General features: G+C 33.1%; 1 protein-coding gene across 1 annotated transcript in view; it reads left to right on the top strand.

The window, feature by feature from the left end:
* RAD51C (RAD51 paralog C) overlaps window positions 1-25,204 on the top strand; it is a 64,323-nt gene that overhangs the window by 21,876 nt on the left and 17,243 nt on the right. The window contains exons 5-7 of the mRNA XM_051994155.1: window positions 12,057-12,188; window positions 14,876-14,942; window positions 20,435-20,495. Of these exons, the coding sequence (XP_051850115.1) occupies window positions 12,057-12,188; window positions 14,876-14,942; window positions 20,435-20,495 (260 nt within the window). The remainder of the gene's footprint in view (window positions 1-12,056; window positions 12,189-14,875; window positions 14,943-20,434; window positions 20,496-25,204) is intronic.

The following is a 25,204-nucleotide window of genomic DNA, read 5'->3' as shown; positions in this document are numbered from 1 at the left end:
CGACATTAGTTTTATTTGTACAAATCTTTTAATTTAATGTGATCAAAATTATTCATTCTTCATTTTATCTCTTTTATCTTTATCACTATATTTATTGATAGGTTGTTCTTCTATCCATAAATCTAATAGGTAATAAGTTCCATGTTCTAATTTTCTTGATATCTCCCTTTATATCTAGGTCATATATCCATTTCGATCTTCTCTTGGTAAATGGTATAAGATAATGGTCTATCTGCCAGTCTACTTTCCAGTTTTCCTTACAATTTTTATGAAATAGTGAGTTCTTTTCCTACAAGCTTAAATCTTGTTGAATAGAAGGTTACTATAATCATTAACTACTCTGTATTGTACTGTTTTGTTCTGATCTATTTTTTATTTTTTAGTTCTAGATAGTTTTTGATAATTACAGTTTAACATCTGATACTGCTAATCTTCCTTCCATTAAATTTTTTTTCATTAATTCCTTTGATTTTCTTGAATTTTATTCCTAACCCAGTAAAATAATTTTAAAATTTCATTTCATTTAAATTTAATTGTAAGGGGTGGCATTGAATAAGCAGATTAGTAGATAGAGTTGTTATTTTTATTATTTTGATCCTGTTCACTAATAAACAATAATTTTCCAATTATTTAAATTTGACCTTATTTGTATAGAAAATATTTTATAATTATGTTTCCTGTAGTGCCAGGGCTTGCCTTGGCAGGTGGATTCTCAATTATTTTATATTTTTCATAGTTATTTTAGATGCAATTTCTCTTTCTGGTTCTTCTTGCAGAGTTTTATTTATGATATATGTAGAAATACTGATTATTTATGTGGGTTTATTTTATGCCCTGGAACTTTGCTAAAATTAAGTTTCCAACTAGCTTTTTTATTTTCAGGATTTTCTAAGTATATTATATCATCTGCAAAAAGAGATATTTTTATAATCTCATTTTTTGTTCTGATTACTTCAAGTTATTTTTTTTTCTCTTATTGCTATTGATAACATTTTTTTTAGGTGGCAGAGTGATTAGAATTTTTTTATTATTATTATAGTTTTTTATTTATAAGTTATATGCATGGGTAATTTTTCAGCACTGACCCTTGCAAAACCTTCTCTTCCAACTTTTCCCTTCCTTACCCCCACCTTCTCCTCTAGATGGCAGGTATCCCAATACATGTTAAATATGTTAAAATATATGTTAAACACAACACACACACACACACACACTCTCTCTCTCTCTCTCATATCCATACAATTATTTTGCTGCACAAGAAAAATCGGACTTCGAAATAAGGTAAAAATGACCTGAGAAGGAAAACAAAAATGCAAGCAGACAATAACAGAAAAAATGTAAATGCTACGTTGTGGTCCATACTCATTTCCCAGTGTTCTTTTTCTGGGTGTAGCTGGTTCTGTTTATTACTGATCAACTGGTCATAAGACCAATTGGAACTTATTTGGATCCTCTCATTGCTGAAGAGAGCCATGTCCATCAGAATTGATCCTTATATAGTATTGTTGTTGAAGTATATAATGATCTCCTGGTTCTGCTCATTTCACTTAGCATCAGTTCACGTAAGTCTCTCCAAGTCTCTTTGTATTCATCTTGCTGGTCATTTCTTACAGAACGATAATATTCCATAACATTCATATACCACAATTTATTCAGCCATTCTCCACTTGGTGGGTATCCATTCAATTTCCAGTTTCTAGCCACTATGAAAAGGGCTACCACAAACATTTTTGCACATACAGGTCCCTTTCCCTTCTTTAAGATCTCGGGATATAAGCCCAGCAGCAACACTGCTGGATCAAAGGTATGTACAGTTTGATAACTTTTTGAGCATAGTTCCAAACTGTTCTCCAGAATGGTTGGATGCATTCACAATTCCACCAACAATGCATCAGTGTCCCAGTTTTCCTGCATCCCCTCCAACATTCATCATTATTTTTTTCCTGTCATCTTAGTCAATCTGAGAGGTATATAGTGGTATCTGAGAGTTGTTTTAATTTGCATTTCTCTGATCAATAGTGATTTGGAACACCTTTTCATATAACTACACATAGTTTCGATTCATCTGAAAATTGTCTGTTCATATCCTTTGACCATTTATCAATTGGAGAATGGTTTGATTTCTTATAAATTAGAGTCAGTTCTCTATATATTTTGAAAATGAGGCCTTTATCAGAACCTTTGATTGTAAAAATGTTTTCCCAGTTTATTGCTTCCCTTCTTATCTTGTCTGCATTAGTTTTGTTTGTACAAAAGCTTTTTAATTTGATATAATCTAAATTCTCTATTTTGTGATCAATAATGATCTCTAGTTATTCTTTGGTTATTAATTCCTTCCTCCTCCACAGGTCTGAGAGGTAAACTATCCTATGTTCTTCTAATTTATTTATAATCTCATTCTTTATGCCTAGATCATGAACCCATTTTGACCTTATCTTGGTGTATGGTGTTAAGTTTGGGTCAATGCTTAGTTTCTGCCATACTAATTTCCAATTTTCCCACAGTTTTTGTCAAACAGTGAATTCTTATCCCAAAAGCTGGGGTCTTTGGATTGGTCAGACACTAGATTATTGTAGTTATTGATTATTTTGTCCTATGAACTTAACCTATTCTATTGATCAACTAGTCTATTTCTTAGCCAATACCAATACCAGAGGTTTTGGTAACCTCTACTTTATAATATAGTTTTAGATCTAGTATAGCTAGGCCACCTTCATTTGATTTTTTTTTCATTAGTTCCCTTGAAAGTCTTGACCTTTTGTTCTTCCAGATGAATTTTGTTGTTGTTTTTTTCTAGATCTTTAAAATAGTTTTTTGGGAGTCTGGTGTCTAGCACTAAGTAAATAGATTAGTTTAGGTAGTGTTATCATCTTTATTATATTTGCTTGACCTATCCAAGAGCGCTTAATATTTTTCTAATTGGTTAGATCTGACTTTATTTGTGTGGAAAGTGTTTTATAGTTTTGCTCATACCTGACTTAACCTTGGTAGATAGATTCCCAAATATTTTATACTATTGGCTGTTACTTTAAATGGAATTTCTCTTTGCATCTCTAGCTGTTGGATTTTGTTAGTGATACATAAGAATGCTGATGACTTATGTGGGTTTATTTTGTATCCTGCAACTTTGCTAAAATTGTGGATTATTTCTAATAGCTTTTTAGTAGAATCTCTGGAGTTCTCTAAAGTATATCATCTGCAAAGAGTGATGATTTGAGTTCCTCGAATTCCTTTAATTAGAATTAGAATTCCTTTAATCTCTTTCTCAACTCATTGCTGAGGCTAGCATTTCAAATACAATATTGAATAATAATGGTGATAGTGGGCAATCTTATTTCACTCCTTATCTTACTGGGAATGGTTCCAGTTTATCCCCATTATATATGATGCTTACTGATGGTTTTAAATAGCTGCTACTGACTATTTTAAGGAAAAGTCCATTTATTCCTATACTTTCAAGTGTTTTTAATAGGAATGGATGTTGGATTTTATCAAATGCTTTTTCCTGCATCTATTGAGATGATCATATGGTTTTTGTTAATTTGGTTATTGATATAGTCAGTTATACTAATAGTTTTCCTAATATTGAACCAACCCTACATTCCTGGTATAAATCCTTCTTGGTCATGGTGTATTATCCTGGGGATGATTTTTTGTAATCTTTTTACTAATATTTTATTTAAGATTTTTGCATCAATATTCATTAGGGAGATTGGTCTATAATTTTCTTTCTCTGTTTTCAACCTACCTGGTTTAGGTATCAGTACCATGTTTGTGTCATATAAGGAATTTGGTAGGAGTTCTTCATTCCCTATTTTTTTCAAATAATTTATATAACATTGGAGTTAATTATTCTTTAAATATTTGGTAGAATTCATATGTAAATCCATCTGGGTCCTGGGGATTTTTTCTTAGGGAGTTGATTAATAGCTTGTTTTATTTCTTTTTCTAAAACGGAACTATTTAAGCAATTTACTTCCTCCTCTGTTAATCTGGGCAGCTTATATTTTTGAAGGTAGTCATCCATTTCACTTAGGTTATCATATTTATTGGCATAAAGTTGGGTAAAGTAACTCCTAATTATTGCTCTAACTTCCTCTTTATTGGTGGAAAGTTCTCCCTTTAAAATTTTTAAGACTAATAATTTGATTTTCCTCTTTCCTTTTTCTAATCAAATTTACCAAAGATTTATCTATTTTGTTGTTGTTTTTTTTTATAAAACCAACTCTTAGTTTTATTTCTTATTCAATAGTTTTTTACTTTCAATTTTATTAATTTCTCCTTTTAATTTTAGAATTTCAAGTTTAGTATTTGTTTGGAGTTTTTTAATTTGCTCTTTTTGTAGCTTTTTAAGTTGCAAGCTCAATTCATTGATCTTCTCTTTCTCTATTTTATTCAAGTAAGCCTCTAGATATATAAAATTTCCCCTTATTACTACTTTGGCTGCATCCCACAAATTTTGGTATGTTGCCCTCATTGTTGTCATTCTCTTGGATGAAATTATTAATTGTATCTATGATTTGCTGTTTCATCCATTCATTCTTTAGGATAAGATTCTTTAGTTTCCAATTACTTTTTGGTCTATTTACCTCTAACATTTTGTTGAATGTAGTTTTTATTGCATCATGATCTGAAAAGAATGCATTTACTATTTCTGCCTTTCTAGATTTAATTTTGAGGTCTTTATGTTCTAATATATGGTCAATTTTTGTATAGGTTCCATGAACTGCTGAGAAGAAAGTATACTCCTTTCTGTTTCCATTTAGTTTTCTCCAGAGATCTATCATATCTAACTTTTCTAATATTCTATTTACCTCTTTAACTTCTTTCTTATTTGTTTTGTGGTTTGATTTATCTAATTCTGAGAGTGCAAGGTTGAGATTTCCCACTATTACAGTTTTGCTGTCTATTTCTTCTTGCAACTCTTTTAATTTCTCTTTTAAGAATTTAGATGCTACACCACTTGGTGTGTATATATTTAGTACTGATATTACTTCATTATCTATGCTATCCTTTAGCAAGATATAGTTTCTTTCCTTATCTCTTAATTAGATCAATTTTTGCTTTTGTTTGATATGAGATCAGGATTGCTACTCCTGCTTTTTTTACTTCACCTGAAGCATAATAGATTCTGCTCCAGCCTTTTACCTTTATGTATGTATCACCCTGCTTTAAATGTGTTTTCTGTAAACAGCGTATTGTAGGATTCTGGCTATCCAGTCTATTCACCTCTACTTTATGGTAGAGTTCATCCCATTTACATTTATGGTTAAAACTACTAATTCTGTATTTCCTGCCATCTTATTATCCCCAGATTATACTTTTCTTTTTCCCCCTTACCCCTCTCTCTAGTATTAAACTTATGGGCACCATTTGCCTCACACAGTTCTCCCGCTTTAGTATCCCTCCTACCCCTCCCCCCCCTTGAGTTCCTCCCCATTTCTTATAGCTTTCCCTTATTATTTCTGTATTCCCTTCTATTTAGCCTAATCTTTTCCCTTTCCCTTTTCCTCGCTCACTTTTTAATGAGGTGAGAAAAGTTTCTCTGTAAACCAAATATGTCTAATATTTTCTCTTTGAGCCAATCTGATGAAAGTAAGATTCACACAGTGTTCCTCCCTCTCCCTTAATTCCCTCAGATATGATAGATTTCCTCTGCCTCTTCATGAAATGTAATTTCCTTCTTTTTTACCTCCACTTTTCCCTTTTACTGATACAATTCCCTTTCCACTTCTAATTCCCTTAAAAAAAATATTAAAACAGTAAAATCAAATTTTACACACATTCTTTATGTATGCCTGTAACAGAAATACAGTTTTTAAGAGTAAAATTCATATAAGATGATTGCTCCATTTTACTTCTCCCTAGCCAATTTTATTTTTTAGGATCATCCTATCACACTTTTAACCTCAAGCTTTCTATAAATATATTCTTTCAAACTACTGTAGTAATGATAATATTTTTTAACAATTAAAGATAGCATTTCCCATAAGAAGTAAATTAGTTTGATCTTATTAAATCCCTCATAATTGGTCGTTCATATTTACTTCTTTTGTTTCTCTTGATTTTTATAGGTCATATTATTCATTCAGCCCTAATCTCTTCCTGTTGAATATCTGTAAATCCTCTAATTCGTTAAATAGTCTTTTTATTTTTTTCCCATGAAAGATTAAACTCAGCCTTGCTGGGTGAATTATTCTTGGTTGTAAACTTGGTTGTTCTTTTGCTCTCCAGAATATCATGTTCTATGCCCTTTGCTCTTTTTAGTGTAGAAACTGCCAAATCTTCAGTTAGTGTGACTTTAGCTTCACAGTATTTCATTTGTTTCTTTGTGATTGCTTATAATATTTTCTCTTTGATCTGGAGTCCTTGAAAGTTAGCTATAATGTTCCTGTGAGTTTCATCTTTTGATTTCATTGAGGTGATAATCAGTGGATTTTTTTTTCCAATTTTTATTCTGCTAAAACTTCAGGGTAATTTTCCTCAATATTTTTTTTGAAGTATGGTGTTTAGAGTTTTTTTTTTTTTTTTTTTGCTTGTAACTTTTAGCAGTCCAGCTATTTTTATATTGTCCCTTTTTGATTTATTTTCCATGTCAGTAGTTTTTCTAATGAGATGTTTCACATTCTTTTCTATTTTTTCCTTCTTTTTACTTTGTTGTTATTATTTATTGCTGTTTTATAAAGTCCTTAGCTTCCCCTTGCCCAGTTCTTTTTTTAAAAAATCCAATATATGCATACATATTTATACAATTATCTTGCTGCACAAGAAAAATCAAATTAAACCAATAAAAAAGAGGAGGGAGAGAGAGAACCAAAATAAAATGCAAGCAAACAACAAAAAGAATGAAAATGCTATGTTGTGAACCATACTTAGTTCCCACAGTCCTCTCTCTGAGGATACATGGCTCTCTTCATCACTAAACAGTTGGAACTGGTTTGAATTATCTCATTGTTGAAGAGAGCTAAGTCCATCAGACCAATTCTAATTTTTAACAAACTGTTTTCTTCCATAAGCTTTTGTATCTGTTTTTCCAATTGGTTGACTTTTTAAAAATAATTTTCTTGAATTACTCTTAGTTTTTCCTTCAGATTCTCTCATTTAATTTTTAAAGTCCTTTTAAAGCAATTTTAAGAATTCTTTTTGGGCTTGTGACCATTTTACATTTTTCTTTTAAGTATAAATAACTGCTTTGACTTTGCATTCTTCCTCTGAATTTGAACCCAGATCTTTTCTACCAAAGTAGCTGTTTATGATTGTGTTCTTTTTCTTTCTCATTTTTAAGTAACTTATTTCTTGACTATTAACTTCACTTGCGAATTGTGTTCTGGTCCTGAAGTGAGGGGGATAATGTCTGAAGCTTCAGATTTTTTGTGCTTTTTTTTTTTTCTGTTCAGCAGCCTGATCTAAGGTATTCCTCTTTGTCTCTTAGTAAGGACTAGGGTCCCTTGCAAAACTTTCATGACAGATAACTTTTGTTCCCTGCTGTCCCTCCCCCTCTCCACTACCCTGAAAACCTAAGCTCAACACTGCCCTGAAACCAAAACCATGGCCCCACTCCACTATGAGTGAACATCTCAATCAGGGCATCACCCCTCTAAAACTGTACTCATTGGTGTGTACTTGATTTTCCTCAGCTACAGTGTGGGAGCTCCCCTGGCTCCCCTGTCCAGTACAACAGTGAACCCTGCAAGCTTCGGGATCAGTTGTCTGACCCTCCATATTGTCTTTGCTGCCCTCAGAGCTTATTGTTTGTTGATTCATCTGCCTGGAGGTGTCTGCTCTTCAGTCTAGCCAGACTATCTCCTGGAAGGTCTGCTCTTTCCTCAAGTCTTCCCAAGCCCACGTAGGCTGGATAGCAGCTTTACCCTGACTTCATTATTTCTGCCACTCTAACATTCACCTTGAGGCATTTATTTTACTTTTTTTTTTTTATGGAGAAATTTGGAAGAGCCAGTTAATTTCCTGTCTTATTCTACGATCTTCCCCAAAACAAAACCTTTATAAAAGTTAAAAAGACCAGCCAACAATTATCCATAGTACACACAAAGTTAAGAACTCCAATTTAGGAAAAGTTGCTAGCTATACTAGTTTTTCTTCCTTAGCAGTGCATATTATTCTTAACCTTTAATCCAATTATTCTATTCATTTTTATAAATCTATGAGAGTTTCTCATAGTATGGTCAAAAGAACAATTTGTCATTGTTCCAAAACTTTTTAAGTTTATCAAGAAAATAATGTACATGCCTTTTCAGGAGAGACATCATTGTTTAAAAAATTACAACAGCACCATTCCATTAGGATAAAATAGGTGTTTTTCTTTTTATTTATGTTCATATTACATAAGAAAGTTTTTATTGGCTTTACATCACCACTGTAGAATTCTAAATTAATGTTATATATTGCAAATGACAATGTATTATGTGGTACAATTTTAAATTCTGGGTTAAGCAGGAATCTGCTTGTGGAATTTTGGAATTTCATCACTCAGAATGGAAGCATAATTCTCATTGCAAATGTGAAGAATGCAGCTAGAAAATCATAAAGACTGGTTAGAAGAACAAAAGCAAACTGTTAACGTCGTGTGGTCTTTCCCCAAAATTTACTATAACTGCAGGTGAAGCATTTCTGCTTGGCTGCATCTAGTTTCTTCTCATCTATGATTATGATATCAGTCTATTCATAAGGAGGAGGGGAATAAAAGGAAGGCACATGAAAGGGAAAGAGATTGAACAGAGAGAAGGGAAGGAAGGGAGAAAAGGTAGAACAAAAAGGCTCATCCTTGTTCTAGATGCATGATTGATCCATTTTCTTTACTGATAATACTTTACCCAGTGATATCCCATATGCCATCATCTTTTGTGAAGAGGTCAAAACTGGAAATATTCCTATTTTTCTATGCCCACCATCCTTATCTCTACTCATTTTGAGTACCCAACTATTTTTTATCTTTGGACATTGTAGTATTCTTACTATTCACAGCCATACAGCATTTCCAGAAGAACATTTGTATTAAAATGGATACACTTTAGAATTTTTAGTGCACTGTACAAATTCCCAAATGTAGTTCATCCAACCCATTCTCTTCCTCTTTTCAAATATGATTCTGGATCATAGTTCCTCTGCATCATCTGTCCTGGATATTACTATGCACACACATTCATATGTGAAAACATATATAATGTTTATGTGTGTATATGTGGGGCATGAAGAAGAAAGAGTAGGGGGAGAGAAAAGAGAAAAGGGAGAGAGGATGGAGGAAAACCAGGAAGAGGGAAGAATAATTCTTTTAAATTAAAAAAAAATTATTTCTTTTTTTTTCTTTTTGCTGAGGCAGTTGGGGTTAAATGACTTGCCCAGGGTCATACAGCTAGGAATAGTTAAGTGTCTGAGGTCAGATTTGAATTCAGGTCCTTCTGAATTTAGGGCTGGTGCTCTGTCCACTGCACCACTTAACTCCCCTGAGCCTCTCCATATTTAACTTTAATCCTCAGAGAGTGAATTCAGTCTGTAAGCCTACATGGTAAAAGCCTGTCAGTTAACACTACCTGCCTGGTCTTCAAAAACCTACTGTCACCTTTAGCCTATAATTGAAGCTTCAGTAGGATTAGTGCTCTATTGCATAACTTTCAAAATACAGGAAATGCTTTTTTTTTTTTTTTAATGTCTGGATTATACAGAACAAGTAAAGGAAGTAAAAATAGGTCATAAATTTTATAGCTGAACTGTCAATTGGATTATAATGCATTAACTAATTATTAGTATGTTGTCAGTTGCTTCTTAAGTCACTACTTCTGAGCATAATTAAGGTGCCTCACTTATATTCTACTTTTTAATAGCTCTTTTGTCTAACCTCCATGAAGTAAGGCCAGATACAGCTTAAGGTTAATATAAGTATCACAGGGGTCCAGCAAGAATAATTGTTGCTCACTTTTTTCAGTCATGGCCAACTTTTCATGATTCCATTTGGGGTTTTCTTGATAAAGAGGCAAATAGGGTCACATCTAATGTCTAGTGTCACATAGGCTATTTAGAATTTATTATGTATAGACAGTTCTCACTTTATATAAGTAAACTTATATAAAGACCTTTCTAAAGAACTTTTTTGTAAAATATCTTTATGTGCTATAAATTTGAGGATGTGGAGAAGGAAAGGAGGGAGAAAGAAAGCCTAGGTCCTCAAAGAGGAAGAAGGTGGGCCCATGATTCATTCCAACTTTCACCTTGGTGCTGGCTGGAGACATTCGGAGTTGGGCTAGAGGCAAAAGACTAGCAATGAGAGCTCTCGGAACCAAGGAAAGCTGAGGCCTCTACCAGGCCCAAGGAAGGAGAAAATAAACACTTGGATTTTATTAGCTGGCTGCATTTTGATTATTACTTGGAACTGAAACTAAGGCTGCCCCCAGAAAACCTCCCCAAGAAACCTGCTCAGAGAGAACCATTGTATTTTAAAGAGAATACCACAGGTCACATTATGTTAAAATACAGTTTGGGATTTACATTCTATTCTATCTAATAAAACAATAGATACTTCTTATTCTTTTAAAACTACTCATTTTTTTGACCACTCTCAAAAGTTCAAACAGACTTCTTCCTTATGAGGGCTTTATTCTCCTTTAAAAATCCATTGAATCATTAGGTTTTTTGTGGGTTTTTTTGTTTTTTTTTTGTTTTTGCATAGTGGCTAGTAAGGGTTATTTTCCCATCATTGCCAAACAGTTAAGTCCTTTGGCCCTGACTTCCACAGTTAGCTACAGAGAGTCAGTCATTCCAGAGTGCTGGAATGCTGATCTAGAAGTTGATCAGTTTTGTTGTATATATTGCAAAAATTCTAATGTGATAAATACATAAGAAAGATCTGGGCAAGATGAGTTCTTTGACTCTTGTCTCCTTTTGGATTTCGATGGTGCAGTGCCTTGGAGCTCTCATAGATAGAAGTTACAGATATTCCATTATCTATCAATCAGTCTATTTGAATGGGGCTAAGGACAGGTCTACTTTATATTAAGTTTTTGCATTATTATAATAAATTTCTGGTATATTTTGTACATTTAAAATTCATTAAATCTTCATTAGATATTGTCTTGGAAAATTTTATGAAAACAAAACATACAGAATGAAATCTTTTGGACAGAAACTTCAAATATGCTATAATCAGCAGTAAATGCTATGTTGTATTTTGATGGTAATGTGGTATATTTATGTGATAAGTACTGTTATGCCACAATTTTCTTTAATTATTCTGCCTCAGTTTCCCTGAACTGTTCTACTTCAGTTCACTTGAATTGTTCTGCCTCAATCCCCCTGGTTGCAACCCCCTTCCTGAACATTAGGACTGATGTATCTTAGGGCTGGCTATTCTAGGGTCATAAACTATAAATGTTTAATCTCAGATAAGGGGGAGATCTTCTATTTCAGACATCCTGGCTCCTAGGTCCTCCTAAGTTATCAAGAATTTATGGTTCTTACCCCCAACCTGTCAGAACCAAATTTATGGTTTCTTCCTGAAAATTCCTCCTCACCAGTACTCTTACCCCACTCCCACCACCCTTTGTCTCTCCTGATCTCTGGAGCCCTATTAAAAAATCCCTGGAATTCTTCACTGGTTACTAAATGCTTTGAGATTCAGTGTGCTGGGATCAATTTGGATCATGTTTTGGCCCCAGACAATATCTCCCTCTCAATTAAAATATTAAAAACTCTCTAATCTCTATCTTGCATCAGTTTCTCCAGCATTACAGTACAATGTTTAAAGCTTAATGTTACCATTTCTCTTATTCTTATGATTAGGTGAATTATTATCTTTAGCATAATGAATCACTTGACTAATAAAGTCCAGTTTTTAACTATTCTTAACATTAATCTAAAGTTGTGTAGATGGTTAACTAGTATAAAGTCATAACTAATCCTTAAAATAACTTGTTAAAATGAAACTCTGGATTTCAAATTGAATCTTATAATTTAACTATTGGTTCATATTTCCTTAGCATTCTCATTTTTAGTAAATTTTAAAAAATTGAATGTTGACTTTGCATTGTTACCTCTTGTGTATTTAGGTTCAACTGATCATAGTAGATGGAATTGCATTTCCATTTCGGCATGATTTTGATGACCTCTCCCTTCGAACACGGTTACTGAATGGACTAGCACAGCAGCTGATCAGCATGGCAAATAATCACAAATTAGCTGTAAGTTTATAGATCAAGAAAGTTTCATAATTATATCTTATTTTACCTACTATACCTTCCAGTGTCTGCATGTAGCAAATTAGACTTTGACTTAGTAAGACAAAGTGAGCATTATGATGGGTGAGATTTTTTTTTTTCTTCCTTTATGTGAAGTCATTGCTTTATCTAATAATGCCAATTCTGGTAGTAGTTTTTCTTTGACTTTGTGGGATATCAAGCAATAATTCCAAATTCTCTCTGCCAATACTTGAAAATAGAGAATTCACCTCGCTGTTACTGATTTGTTGTTATCTTTGTTGTTGTTGTTAATTTTCCCTAACAATAGTATTTAGGAATTTCCTGTCACCTGTAGAAATTGATAGTATTGGGTCTTAGTTTCACTTATTCATCATTATCCAGATTTCTATTACTCTTAAGTGGCCAGTAGGTGGCATGTTCTACTTAGAACTTTTTATAGTTTGAGAAATAGTCACCAAAAAAATGCGAAAGGTTGTAATTCTAAGTGATGCTTGGTGCTTCTCTCTTGCAAAAATGTCATTCCATAGGAATTTTGGTCATTATTCTTAATATTTTCCTTATATGATAGAATTTACTCAAGTATTTTTGCCAAGAGTAATTAGATTATAAATATGTGCTAGCAAGACAAAATCCAACTTTAAGAAGTATTCTTGATAAAACAGAAGTTAATATTTCTGGTCATTTCTTCCTTGTGGGATGTAGTGGGTAAAATAATGAAAAATTTTAAAACAAAAATTATAATTACAAAAAAGAATTAGAGGGGGAAAAAGGCTTTTATGGCATAAGCTGAAATTTGGTGTTATCATTTTTCAGTTATGTCTGACTCTTCATGATTCCTTTTGTGGTTTTCTTGGCAAAGATACTAGAGTGGTTTGCCATTTTCTTCTCTAGTTCATTTTACAGATGAAGAAATTGAGGCAAATAGAAGTAAGTGATTGCCCAGGGTCAGATAACTAGTAAGTATCCAAACCAGATTTGAACTCAGGAAGATGAGTCTTCCTGACTCTATGCCTAGCACTCTATTGACTGTGTCATCTAGCTAGCTATAAAAGATAAAGTTGCTGTTTGTGTTGTCAACTCTAGACAATCAAACATCCACTTAACTAAGATTTATGTAATTTGATGTTATCCTTGGGTTTTCTGGAAACTTTTGATACTTGTAAAAGGAAGCTAGAGGACAGACTTTCTAGCAGTATTGTGGCTGTTATTGACTATAGCACAATGATCTATTGACTTCTTTTTAGCTAAACAGAGTACCATTTCTCAGTCTTTTCTTTCATGACAGTATTGTTAGAGAAAAGTACATCTCTAAGATGCAAAGTTCCTTATCCCTTCCATCTAAAAGCAATATAAATCTCACTTATCAGAAAAAAAGGTTGGTATTAGGGGAATATCAGAAATTCTGATTGTTAAAGTTTTTGTATGCTTTTGCCAGGCAGCACAGATTTTTCTGTTTTAAATTATTTTTACTAATGTTTGTTTTTCCTATTCTAGAATACTTAACTTCCTTATTCCCTTCATGCTATTAAACTGTTCAACTCTTTCAAATCTCTTTAAAATAAATTTTATGTTATTACATTTTTCACATCAGCAAAATCTCTCCCAGTGTCCACCTTTATTCCTCTCCTAGGGCTCCATACCTTATAATAAATAAACTTTTCTTTTTTCTTCTTTTTTTTAAATAAAACCTTTTCTTTTCTTTTCTTTCTTTTTTTCTTTTTTTTGCTTAGGCAATTGGGGTTAAGTGACTTGTCCAGGGTCACACAGCCAGGAAGTGTTAAGTGCTGAAATCAGATTTGAACTCAGGTCCTTCTGACTTCAGGGTTGATGCTAAAGTTTTTTATTTTCAAAACATATGCATGGATAATTTGACAACTTTGACCTTTGCATTTCTTCTCCTTTCCCACATCCCTTCCCCTAGATGGCAAGCAATTCAATCTAACATGTTAAACATGTTAAAATATATGTTAAATCCAATATGTATAAATATTAAATAAACTATTTTCAAAAAGAAAAAAAAATGACAAAGCTTAGCTTTTCAAAATATAAACTATTAGTCATAGACTACTGTTTGATCCAGAGATTATCTGTCAGTACCTCTGACTGCCAACAGTGGACAATAGCAATAGCTCTAAGTACTGTTAGCAGATTTAAGACTTGAGCAAGAAATTTTTTAAATGACAGAAGAAAAAGGAGGAAAATGAGAAGAGGACCCAGGAAAAAAGGGGAAGGGAGAGAGAGAAACTAGAAAAGGAATTTCATTGAATTGGAGGTAGTACAGTTTTATATGGATACTCTAGCTTTTAATTTGATTTTCTGTTTTCTTTATGGATTTTGCTGTATCTTATATAACTATACATATTTGCATAATAAATCACCTACTATGTTTATTTGAGTAAATTGACTTTGTTTTTAAATGAGAAAATTCTAAATGTTAAAAAATGAGTTGGTTTTTTTTTTATCTTAGAAAGCACGAATTATTTTATTGACAAGATTTATTTTTAGCATCAGCTTTTTTTTTTTCCTCATAGAAATAAGGTCTCAAAAAATTGGCCAAAGACTTAGTTGTTGCTCTATACTAATCTCTAATAAAAGGAAAAGGATTTATTCCTTCTTAAGAGAAAGCAGAGTATAGTATCAGCTCATTTTTCCTCTTTTTCTTTTTATAGGTAATTTGGACTAATCAAATGACAACAAAGATCGATAAAAATCAGTCCTTACTAGTGCCTGCTTTGGGTAAATTAATCTTTTAAAATATAGTATACATGTGGAGTTGTTTTAATATGTAAACATAGGGGGTTCCTACTTTCTATAATTATTTTGGCTACTGAGATGGTGAAAGGAGCAGAATTATTTTTAACTAAATACTTTTGATTATATCACTATACTGCAAAATAGGAAATAAGGGATTTGTTATAATCCTACCTTTTATTATTCTGCTAAAAATCTAAAGTGTATAGTTCATACTCATAGCATTTTAGAGAAAGAATCATAAGAATTCATCCTCAGAAATCTCTGATGTAGAATTTGTACCCCTCACGCACTTTTCTTTCAGTTAGCATTTCTTAAACTTAAGTTTACTTGTTGAAAATTATTCTGAGGATTAATTCTGTTACATAAATTTTCTAGTACACCTTTCTTAATTATGAAGAAAAGAGTGCTATACAGAAATGCAAATACAGCTGGGGACAGAAAAAACAATTTCAAGGTATTTTTAAAAATTATTTAATACTAGCTATTTTTCTTTTTTCTCTTTTATTTATTTTTTTATTAATAGCTTTTTATTTACAAGTTACATGCATGCGTAATTTTACAGCATTGACAATTGCCAAACCTTTTGTTCCAATTTTTCCCCTCCTTCTCCCCACCTCCTCCCTTAGATGGCAGGGTAACCAATACATGTTAAATATATTAAAGTATAAATTAAATACAAAATAAGTATACATGTCCAAACTGTTGTTTTGCTGTACAAAAAGAATCGGACTCTGAAATAGTGTACAATTAGCCTGTTGAAGGAAATCAAAAATGCAGGCAGACAAAAAATATAGGGATTGGGAATTCTATGTAATGGTTCTTGGTCATCTCCCAGAGTTCTTTCACTGAGTGTTATTGGTTCAGTTCATTACTGTTCATTGGAACTGATTTAGTTCATCTCATTGCTGAAGATAGCCAGGTCCATCAGAATTGATCATTATATAGTATTGTTGTTGAAGTATATAATGATCTTCTGGTCATGCTCATTTCATTCAGCATCAGTTCATGTAAGTCTCTCCAGGCCTTTCGGAAATCATCCTGCTGGTCATTTCTTACCAAATAATAATATTCATATACCACAATTTATTCAGCCATTCTCTAATTGATGGATATCTACTCAGTTTCCAGTTTCTGGCCACTACAAAGAGGGCTACCACAAACATTCTTGTACATACAGGTCCCTTTCCCTCCTTTAAGATCTCTTTGGGATATAAGCCCAGTAGTAATACTGCTGGATCAAAGGGTATGCACAGTTTGATAACTTTTTGAGCATTAGCTATTTATTTTTCAAAATACATGCAGAAATATTTTGCAGCATTTACCCTTGCAAAACCTTGTATTCCATAATTTTTCCCTCCCTTTCTCCCCTAGACAATAAGCAATTCAATATAAGTTAAACATGTGCAATTCTTCTAAACCATATTTTCACATTTATCATATTGCACAAGAAAAATTAGACCAAAAACAGGGAAAAAATAAGAGGGGAAAAAACCAAGTAAGCAACAACAAGAACAAAAAAGTGAAAATAAGTTATTGTGATCCACATTGAATCCCCACAGTCTCTCTCTGGATAGAGATGGCTCTCTCCATCACAAGTCTATTAGAATTGTCCTGAATCACCTTGTTGAAAAGATCCACGTCCATCAAAGTAGATCATCACAAATATTGTTGTTGCTGTTTACAATGTTCTCTTGCTTCTACTCCCTTCATTTAGCATCAGTTCATGTAAGTCTCTCTAGACCATTCTGAAATCATCCTACTGATAATTTTAGGATAGTTCTTTAGGGAACATAGGATTTTAAATTATTTATAGATAAAGGCCTTTGAATATCTTCACATTCTACTTTCTTTATCTCAGCTTTTTGGCAGCCTTTCAAAAAGTTTTGAAATAAAATGTAACAAGTAGTTTGCATTTCGAGTGAAGAAATTTTCAACTGTTAGATATTTGCATATTAAAATATCCAGTAACTGAAATAGGTGTGGTACTTCAAAAAGAATTCTCCAGCCAACAAAAAATAGTTTATGATTAAGTGACTTGCATCTCTAAACATCAATTTTTACCTTGTGGAGTTTTTTAAAATGTAAAGTTATGTGATTTGCTTGCATATTCCTTCTTATTTTAGAGGACAGACTATAAAAGGGAAACTATGGTGGGAGTTCAGTATTCTAAAACCTATTGAGGAAGATCAGAGGTATACAAAAATATAGATAATAATACTGTGTAATCTCTATACACACATAAATATATAACCATAAAGCAATAAGTATAAAGGAGAAGTACAAAGCAAGTGATAATGAGAATGCAGAAGCAAGCAAGAAACTTTTCCCCGGGGAAGATTAGGGAAGAATAGAGAATAGTTTGGTATTTGACCTTGGTCATTTCAGCAGAATGAGGTGAGAATAGGAGTAAGTTGAAGTATAACAGTTTTATGAACTATGAACTATGAACAATATGAACTATACAAACCCACAGGCAGTCACACTTGTAAAATGATGAATAATCAGTTAGACTGAAGCATTAAGTTCATAAATAATAACAGTAATATTTCTTTGAGAATCTAGGATTTCATCATTTTGGGGACATTCTCCATTGAATACAGATTCAATTTCTCTGCATTAGCAGTACTAAATAGCATAAGTATTCATGAGCTGCTGTTCAAGAAAAAAGTTTTGAACTGGTAACTAGACTTGTGGAGGAGAAGCATCTCCATACTCAGCTAGGTTAGTCCTCTGACAACAAATACTTAGTCTATTGCTGAAGTTAGTTTTTCTAACTTCATGTAAGACCTGCCCAAGCTTGCATAGAGTCAGTGAAGAAACAATTACCAGAATGCCTCATGTTTATACTGATAGGTAGAATAAGGGATTGGAAAAGTCATTAGGTCCTAGGTTGGTTAGCCATGCTGAAGAGTTTATTATATTTATCCATTGGGCAATGGAAGAGGCTTTTTTAGAGGATTGGCATGATCAGATTTTTACATTATTAATGCTAATCTAGCAGATATAGAAAATGGTTTGAAAGAGGAGAGAAAGTGGAGACAGGAAGATCCATCAGGAGATCCAGTAAGCCTGGAATTAAGAAGATGGATTCAAGAGTGATCTTAAAGCAACAGATTGATTATGGGGAGAAGACAAAGAAATGAAACCGAGGATCACATTGAAATATTGAACTGGGCAACTGGGAGAATGGTCCCAGTAACAGCAAAGGGTGCTTCAAAAAGAACAGCCAGTTTGGGGGGAAGATAATGAGGTTTTTTTTGAACATGTTGAATCTAAGGTGCTGGAAGGTAGGCAAGAGATCTAATGGAAGGAACTCTGCATTTGGATTGAGAAGACTTTTGGTTCAAATTTTGTTTTTGCATCATTAAGTTTGACCATCAGTCACTTAATATCCAGGGCCTCAGTAAGATAAGAGGTTGAACTGAATAACTTGAGATCCTTTCAGCACTAACAGGCAGCCAGAAATATGGATGTAGAGCTCAGAAGAAAGCAAGCAAATGTTTGAACCCTTGCTAGAGCATGCTGGTGAGAAACAGAGCCAGGCCCTAGGAAGTAGTCTTTGTGGAAAGAGGAACCCATGAAGAAAGAAAACCAGGAGAAAATAGTGACCATGAGACTAACACTACAGAGCACCAAGGAAGAGGGAAGTGTTCAGGAGAGAGAAGGAAACTGAGGCCAGGCAGCAAGTAGTGTAAAAGGTCACTAGTCCTCATGCTCAAGGTCCCAGGGTAAGCTTCTATTCATGGAAGCTCGATGGCTTCCCCAAGATGTGAACCTAGATTTTCTCTCCAGAGCCAGCATAGCTAATTTAAAGGAAATCATCAGCATAAGGGAAGAGAGAAGATTAGTGACAGATTCCAATGGAATATTGTTTTAGAATTGGAAAGGCCTAATAATGTTTCTGGGAAGAAGTAGAGGAGATACTGAAAATTTAAGTAAGAAAGAGATAGTTGATTGAACCTATGCCTCGAATAGAATAAAATAGGATAGGGAGAAGAAGATTAGCTTTGAAGAAGGAAAAAGACTTAGAAATTTTGAGATATTAGAGAATGAGCCTTCCCATCATTAAATAATAATGGCTCATGCTCTATATGTCACTCTGATAGTTTAAACTGCAGAGCATTAACTTTCCCCCTTTAAGGTCATACATCATACAAGTTTTGTTACACTTATTTTCAGATAAGAAAATTGAGACAGATAAGTTCAGAGGCTTGTCCTGGTCACTCAGTCAATATTGGAGTCGGGAACAAAAACTAAGTCTAGACTCCATGCTCTTTTTTTAAGATGCCTAGTGGAGAGAAAACTTTTTGACATGAAAAATGGCCAACATGTTTTACTTTTATACTACTACTACTACTAAAGTTTTTTGAGACTTTCTTGATATTTGTTTAATTAAATAGAATCTTGGATCACTGAATTAAATAGTAAATTATCTATATTCCACTTAGAATAATGTCATATGCAAAGTGCATGATAAATAAAAGTTTTTATTTTAAATTACTTTTTGGTACTTTTTTTTAAAGCTTGAATTCACATGTTAAAATTCAAGCAGCAGTCAGTGGTGGTATTAAATTTCAATTGATTGAAGCAATTTGGTAGATACAAAGAATTATCATTTTCTTCCAGCTTCACATACTGTCCCAAAACCCTCTCTGAACCTGAAAGATAGAATATCATCATTTCTCAAAGGGTTAGAATTGGCTGTGGAGGCTCAGATACACTTAGTTCTCTTGTGAGATATGTTCTATTTTAGAAGAACATAGATATCAAATTAAGACACAATACTCAGAAGCCTTAGGCAAAGTTTCTTTACTGTTGCCTCATCAAACATCTTAAATCTTACTCAGATCATGCATTTATTAAATGCTTACTTCAGGTTATTGTGCTCAAGATATATAGGCAAGTGAAACTAAGGAGCATACGTTCCACTTGGAGAGGTCAAAATAGAAGTAGATATAAAATAGATAAAAGGTTTTGGGGAGAGGGGAAATATTAATATTTGGGGAAATCAGGAAAAGCTTCAGAAAAGAATGACACTTGAGTTAAGTTAAAAAGAAACTAGGAATCTAAGAGGTGGAGAGAATTCATTAGTATTGCTAGAATACTCTCTTGGCAAAACATCTCTGGATTCCTCTGTTAAACTCTTAAATATAAGAATTCTATGTCAGAGTTTTTACTTTTCTCCTTGTGACAGTATTTGTGAATGGACCTGGTGGCATGGAAGACTGACTGGCATAATGCCTGATAAGCTAAAAAGTTAGCTAAAAGAAAAAAAAAAGTATGATTTACAGTACTGTATTTTCCTTGTTCATAATACAGCATATCTGAGCTTGATGAAATCCAATGGGCTGATTATATTGCATTAAATTAAAAGAGACTGTAGCTGATGATTGGAGTTGATCTGAAACACTGCTCTCCACTAAGTACATAAGGCAAGATACTCTTAAGTTATTGTTATTTTTTTTTCCCCTTAGGAGAAAGTTGGGGACATGCAGCTACAATTCGTTTAATCCTTCGTTGGGACCAAAAGCAGAGGTCAGTAACTGGTTAGTGACTCATCTTACATACATGTTCTTTTTTTTTTTTTTTTTTTTTATATTTTATTTTATTTTATAGTAACTTTATATTGACAGAATCTATGCCAGGGTAATTTTTTTACAACATTATCCCTTGCACTCGCTTCTGTTCCGGTTTTTCCCCTCCCTCCCTCCACCCCCTTCCCAAGATGGCAAGCAGTCCTATATATGTTAGATACTTACATACATGTTTAATAAATATCATGAGCTGCTCTACTTTGGAGCTACTCTTGTGGTTGAGCGGTGCAGTGCCATTTGAACATGTCTTTACTTTGTTCTTGCTTTTCATTTTCATCACTGTCTTTAGTTTTTATATCATCTTCATTTTCCAATATAGACTTTTCTCCTCTCTTTGGAGTGAAGCATACTTTTTAAAAAAGACACAGAATACAAAAGAGGTACATAGGGGAGAGCAGACTAAACAAATTGACAGTAGAAACAGTGCTGCCATACACATAGCCCTCCACATCTGCAAAGATGGGAGAGAAAGGAGATACATTTTTTTCTTCCTTTAGGGACAAACTTGGATGTTCTGATTATACAGCTTTAACACTGGTATTTTTGTAGTTCCTTTTTCATTGTTGTGTTATTGTTTGTATTATTTTTCTGGTCCTGTTTACTTCACTCTGCATCAATTCATAAGGCTTCCCATCAGGCCTTTTCTTTTATTCACTGGTTCCATGGAAAGCAGGGACAAATGCAGGTTGCTACTGCTCTGTACTAAATAAAAGAGTTTTAGAACTTGAAAAGTCCTTTAGCTAAAAAGAAAATTCTTTAGAATATTTAAACAATAGACTAAGCCTGAAAGTGTCAGTAAAAGAGGAATGCTGTCTCCTCTATATTTCTTTTGGAATCAGTTACTATCTTTTATCTAGCTTGCTGAACAAGTACCTTGGTACCCTTTAAAGCCTAGAAATTTTTAAAAGCATTGTATAGAAGACGATTTTTGAATGTTTCCCCGGGATTCTTTTATAGAAAATAAGATCATTTTCCATAGCTACTTAATGTAATATTCATTAATGTCAGCCATGTAAAATTTTTTGTCTGTATATGTTTTCATTTCTTGTGTTCATTCCTTGTGTTTTTCCTTGCTCTGTTTTTATTACCTAGTTTTCTGTCTGATAAACATCTTTCTGTGCATAAAATTAATAATATGAATTCTTTTCTCCTACTTGAAACCAATGGAAAGGAAGAAATTGTGGTTTTAAAAAAAAAAGTACTTTATAGAATAATATCAGAATCCTGCCAGCCTCTCCACTTTTGGATTAATTGGCATAACCTCATGAACTCTGTCCAAAAACTGTTATGAAAAGGGAGGCTGAGACAGCATGTAGGCTGCAGATGGAATAAAGAGTTACCCTAAATACACTTTAGATCTGGTCAGTGATGAGATCTTTTACTTTATCTGTTTCTCTTTGTTCTCATGTAAATTGATGAAAAGTCAGTCCTGACCCAACTACTTTTATTTTATGCTACTCATTAAGTTCATAAACAGAATTAGACTCCTTTCCCCCCCTATTTAAATGATAAATTTATAGCAGATAATTTATTTGGATTATATTTCCTTTAAAGATTGCTATTTCCAAGTGGCTCAAGTAATCATATTTTCTATCTATATTTCCTTTTTAAATAATTGTTTGGGGGAAGCTAGATGGCACAGTGAATAGAGCACTGGCTCTTAAATCAGGAGTCCTGAGTTCAAATCCAACTTCAGACATGTAACACTTTCTAACTAGTCACTTAGCCCCAATTGCTTTATCCCCCCTACCCCACCCCCAAATTGTTTTGACTAATATTATAGTCATTTCCAGTCCTGTGATTAGTCTTTGACCTTTGCCAGCATCAGATGTTGGGATCTATTTTCTGGGGAAAGATCTAAAGATGTCTTGGATCTTATAAATAAAATAATTGCTTTGATTAATTTGTTCCCAGTTATAGAATTTTTCTTCCCCCATTCTGTAAATGTGACTTTGTGCTCAAAAGAAAATCCATTTCTGACAGCATGCTCTGTTATAAAGTCCTGGCAGCCGATCTCCAACTGAGAGACTCTTTAAAATATTGCCTATACTTCTGAGATGTAGGCTATTCTGCAAACTGCAGCCTACTGTTTAACTGTTCCAAGGAATTCCCTGTGTAGCTGCTATGTAATAGCAATCTACCTCAGGCTATAATTAAATGTTCTCTAATAGAAGAGCACCTAAGAAAAACTAAAAATAATTAAGAGGATCTTTGGTATAGTTATCTCTTTAACCAACTATAAGACAAAATTATTTCTGGTATTTAATTGGAAGTTATTAGTGAGTGGATGGGTGTACATATAGGATAAGTAAATGTTTTTGTTTCTTTAAATTGAAATTGTTCATGAACAAAATATAGCTTATAAAAAATACAAGATGAACCTGAGAATAATTTTTTCAATTATTTTATTGATTTTTTTTTTTTTTTTTAACATTGCTCTCAGTTTCCAGTAACATTCGCTGTTTCAGGTTCATGGGACTAATTGCAGGTGTCAAAGAAGAGCTTTTCTCAGCATTTAACAATGAATGCCCTGCTTCTTTAAATCAGTAGTTATGTAGTAAATATTACCATTACACTACTCAAAAATATAATCACAATCTAACATTCAACTCATATAAATTCTAGTGAGATTTATTGAATGATATAAATTATTGTGGAAAAGAATAACAGCCCACTGGATGCAGATAATCAGCTAATGAAAGGAGAATGAATGAGCCAGTGGTTCCCTTTGATACCAGATAAAGAACATCTTCTAGGCCTGCAAAATTTCTTCAAATCCTACCCCAGTCTTTTCCATTTATACCAGTATCTAAATAAGGGACCAAGATGAGTCTGTTGCAACAATGCAGTCTGAGGTTGTAGTGTTCCTGTTAGTGGAAAAAGCCTTATTAGGCCATATCAGTGCAAGTAGCCTTCTTATTTTGGCTCTTAATTTTCACTGAGAGCTAATTGGCCAGAGCTCCCGTAGTAGTTCCTAGACAGCTTTTTTCATATCTATGTTTGGTCTTTAACCTTCAACAATCTCACATGTAAGAGGCCTCTGCTCTGAGGGAAGATCTAGAATGAAATGGTTTTTGTAAATAATTAAGGTAAAAGAATAGTCAGTGACATTGGGAGAAGCTACTGTCATATTAGTATAGGAATGATTACTTGTACAAAGTTACATGACATGGAAATTTAAAAAAAAAAAAACCTGCTAGACCTGAGCATCTAAATTTATGAGGCTAAATCTAGCTACATTTCAAAGGCTCTTCATTTTTTATTTATTATTATTGTCTCTTAATGTACACATGAAAAATGACAACAAAGTATATTTAATAAAAAAGTTTGTTTTGTTTTTACTTAAGAATGAAATCTTTATACTTTAACATGTTTAACATGTATGAGACTGCCTGCCCATGTAGGGGAAGGGGTTGGAGAGAGGTAAGGTAAAAGTTGGAATAAAAGTAAGTGCAAGGGAAAATGTTGTAAATATTACCCATGCATGTGTTAATAAAAAGCTATAATTAGAAATGTACATATATATGTATATATATAAATAATCAAGTAAAATAAATTCCCATATTGGCCACATCTGGGGAAACAAAGAAAGAATGAATTTTTCCTAAATAGGAATTACAATTGCAATTTCATTTTATACATTAGTAGTATCGCAAACTATACGCAGGGGTCCTCAAACTTTTTAAATAGGGGGCCAGTTCACTGTCCCTCAGACTGTTGGAGGTCCAGACTATCGTAAAAACAAAAACTTTTGTTTTGTGGGCCTTTAAATAATGAAACTTCATAGCCCTGGGTGAGGGGGATAATCATCCTCAGTTGCCGCATCTTGCAGGCAGGCCATAGTTTGAGGACTCCTGCTATAGGGTGAGTGACAGCAGTCAAAAAAGGTAGTGGTAAATAACCAAGAAAACTCCACCTAGGATACTTTTATTCTCTCCACTCCTCCTAAGAAACCTCCTTGTGTAATAAAAAAGTATAGTTAAGCAAAAGAAACCCATACATTACTCATATCTTGTGTATGTTTTTATGTATTCCAACAGTTCACCATCTTTTCTAGTTCTCTGCATTCAAGATTTGTTACTGCATTAATCCGATGTATTTTAATGTTCTTTTACATTAGCATTATTGTAGTGAGCCTTAGAAACGTTGAGGAAGGATTAGAATATTGTGATGGTATGGTTATGTTTAGGGGAAAAAAAGAAAAATCCTTTATTAGTAGATTCACATTTTTCAAACTTTTCCTACTTTTTCCAATTCTTATTATCCCTGTAATAAGAGTTCTTTGGTGGCAGAAATTTTAAAAGTGTAAATCATTTTCCATTTTAATATTTGTTAAAATGTTATTTCCCATGGGTCAAGTTTTTTTCTCCAGTTTTTTCCACCAGTTTCTTTTGAGATATGACCTTGTGTTGCATTGGTTATTTAAATCATTATTAGATTGAACAATTTTTAAAGAATTAAATATTCTGCTAATTTTTTATTGCCTTGTTTTCTGTGGCCAAAATTCCTTCAAGCCTTTAAAAATGTGTGAGCACTTTTATGTTTTTAAAAAAACTAGATCATTGTGTTTCCCAGAATTAACCCTTGTACTTGCAGTAAATTATAAAGTCTGGTCAGAGAAAAGACTTAGAAAAATGAGTCTTTCTAGGT

This window comes from Antechinus flavipes, chromosome 4, assembly GCF_016432865.1.
Source record: "Antechinus flavipes isolate AdamAnt ecotype Samford, QLD, Australia chromosome 4, AdamAnt_v2, whole genome shotgun sequence".
NCBI classification, from domain to species: Eukaryota; Metazoa; Chordata; class Mammalia; order Dasyuromorphia; family Dasyuridae; genus Antechinus; species Antechinus flavipes.
Note: the sequence above shows the minus strand (reverse complement) of the source record. Positions and strands in the feature narration are given on the sequence as shown.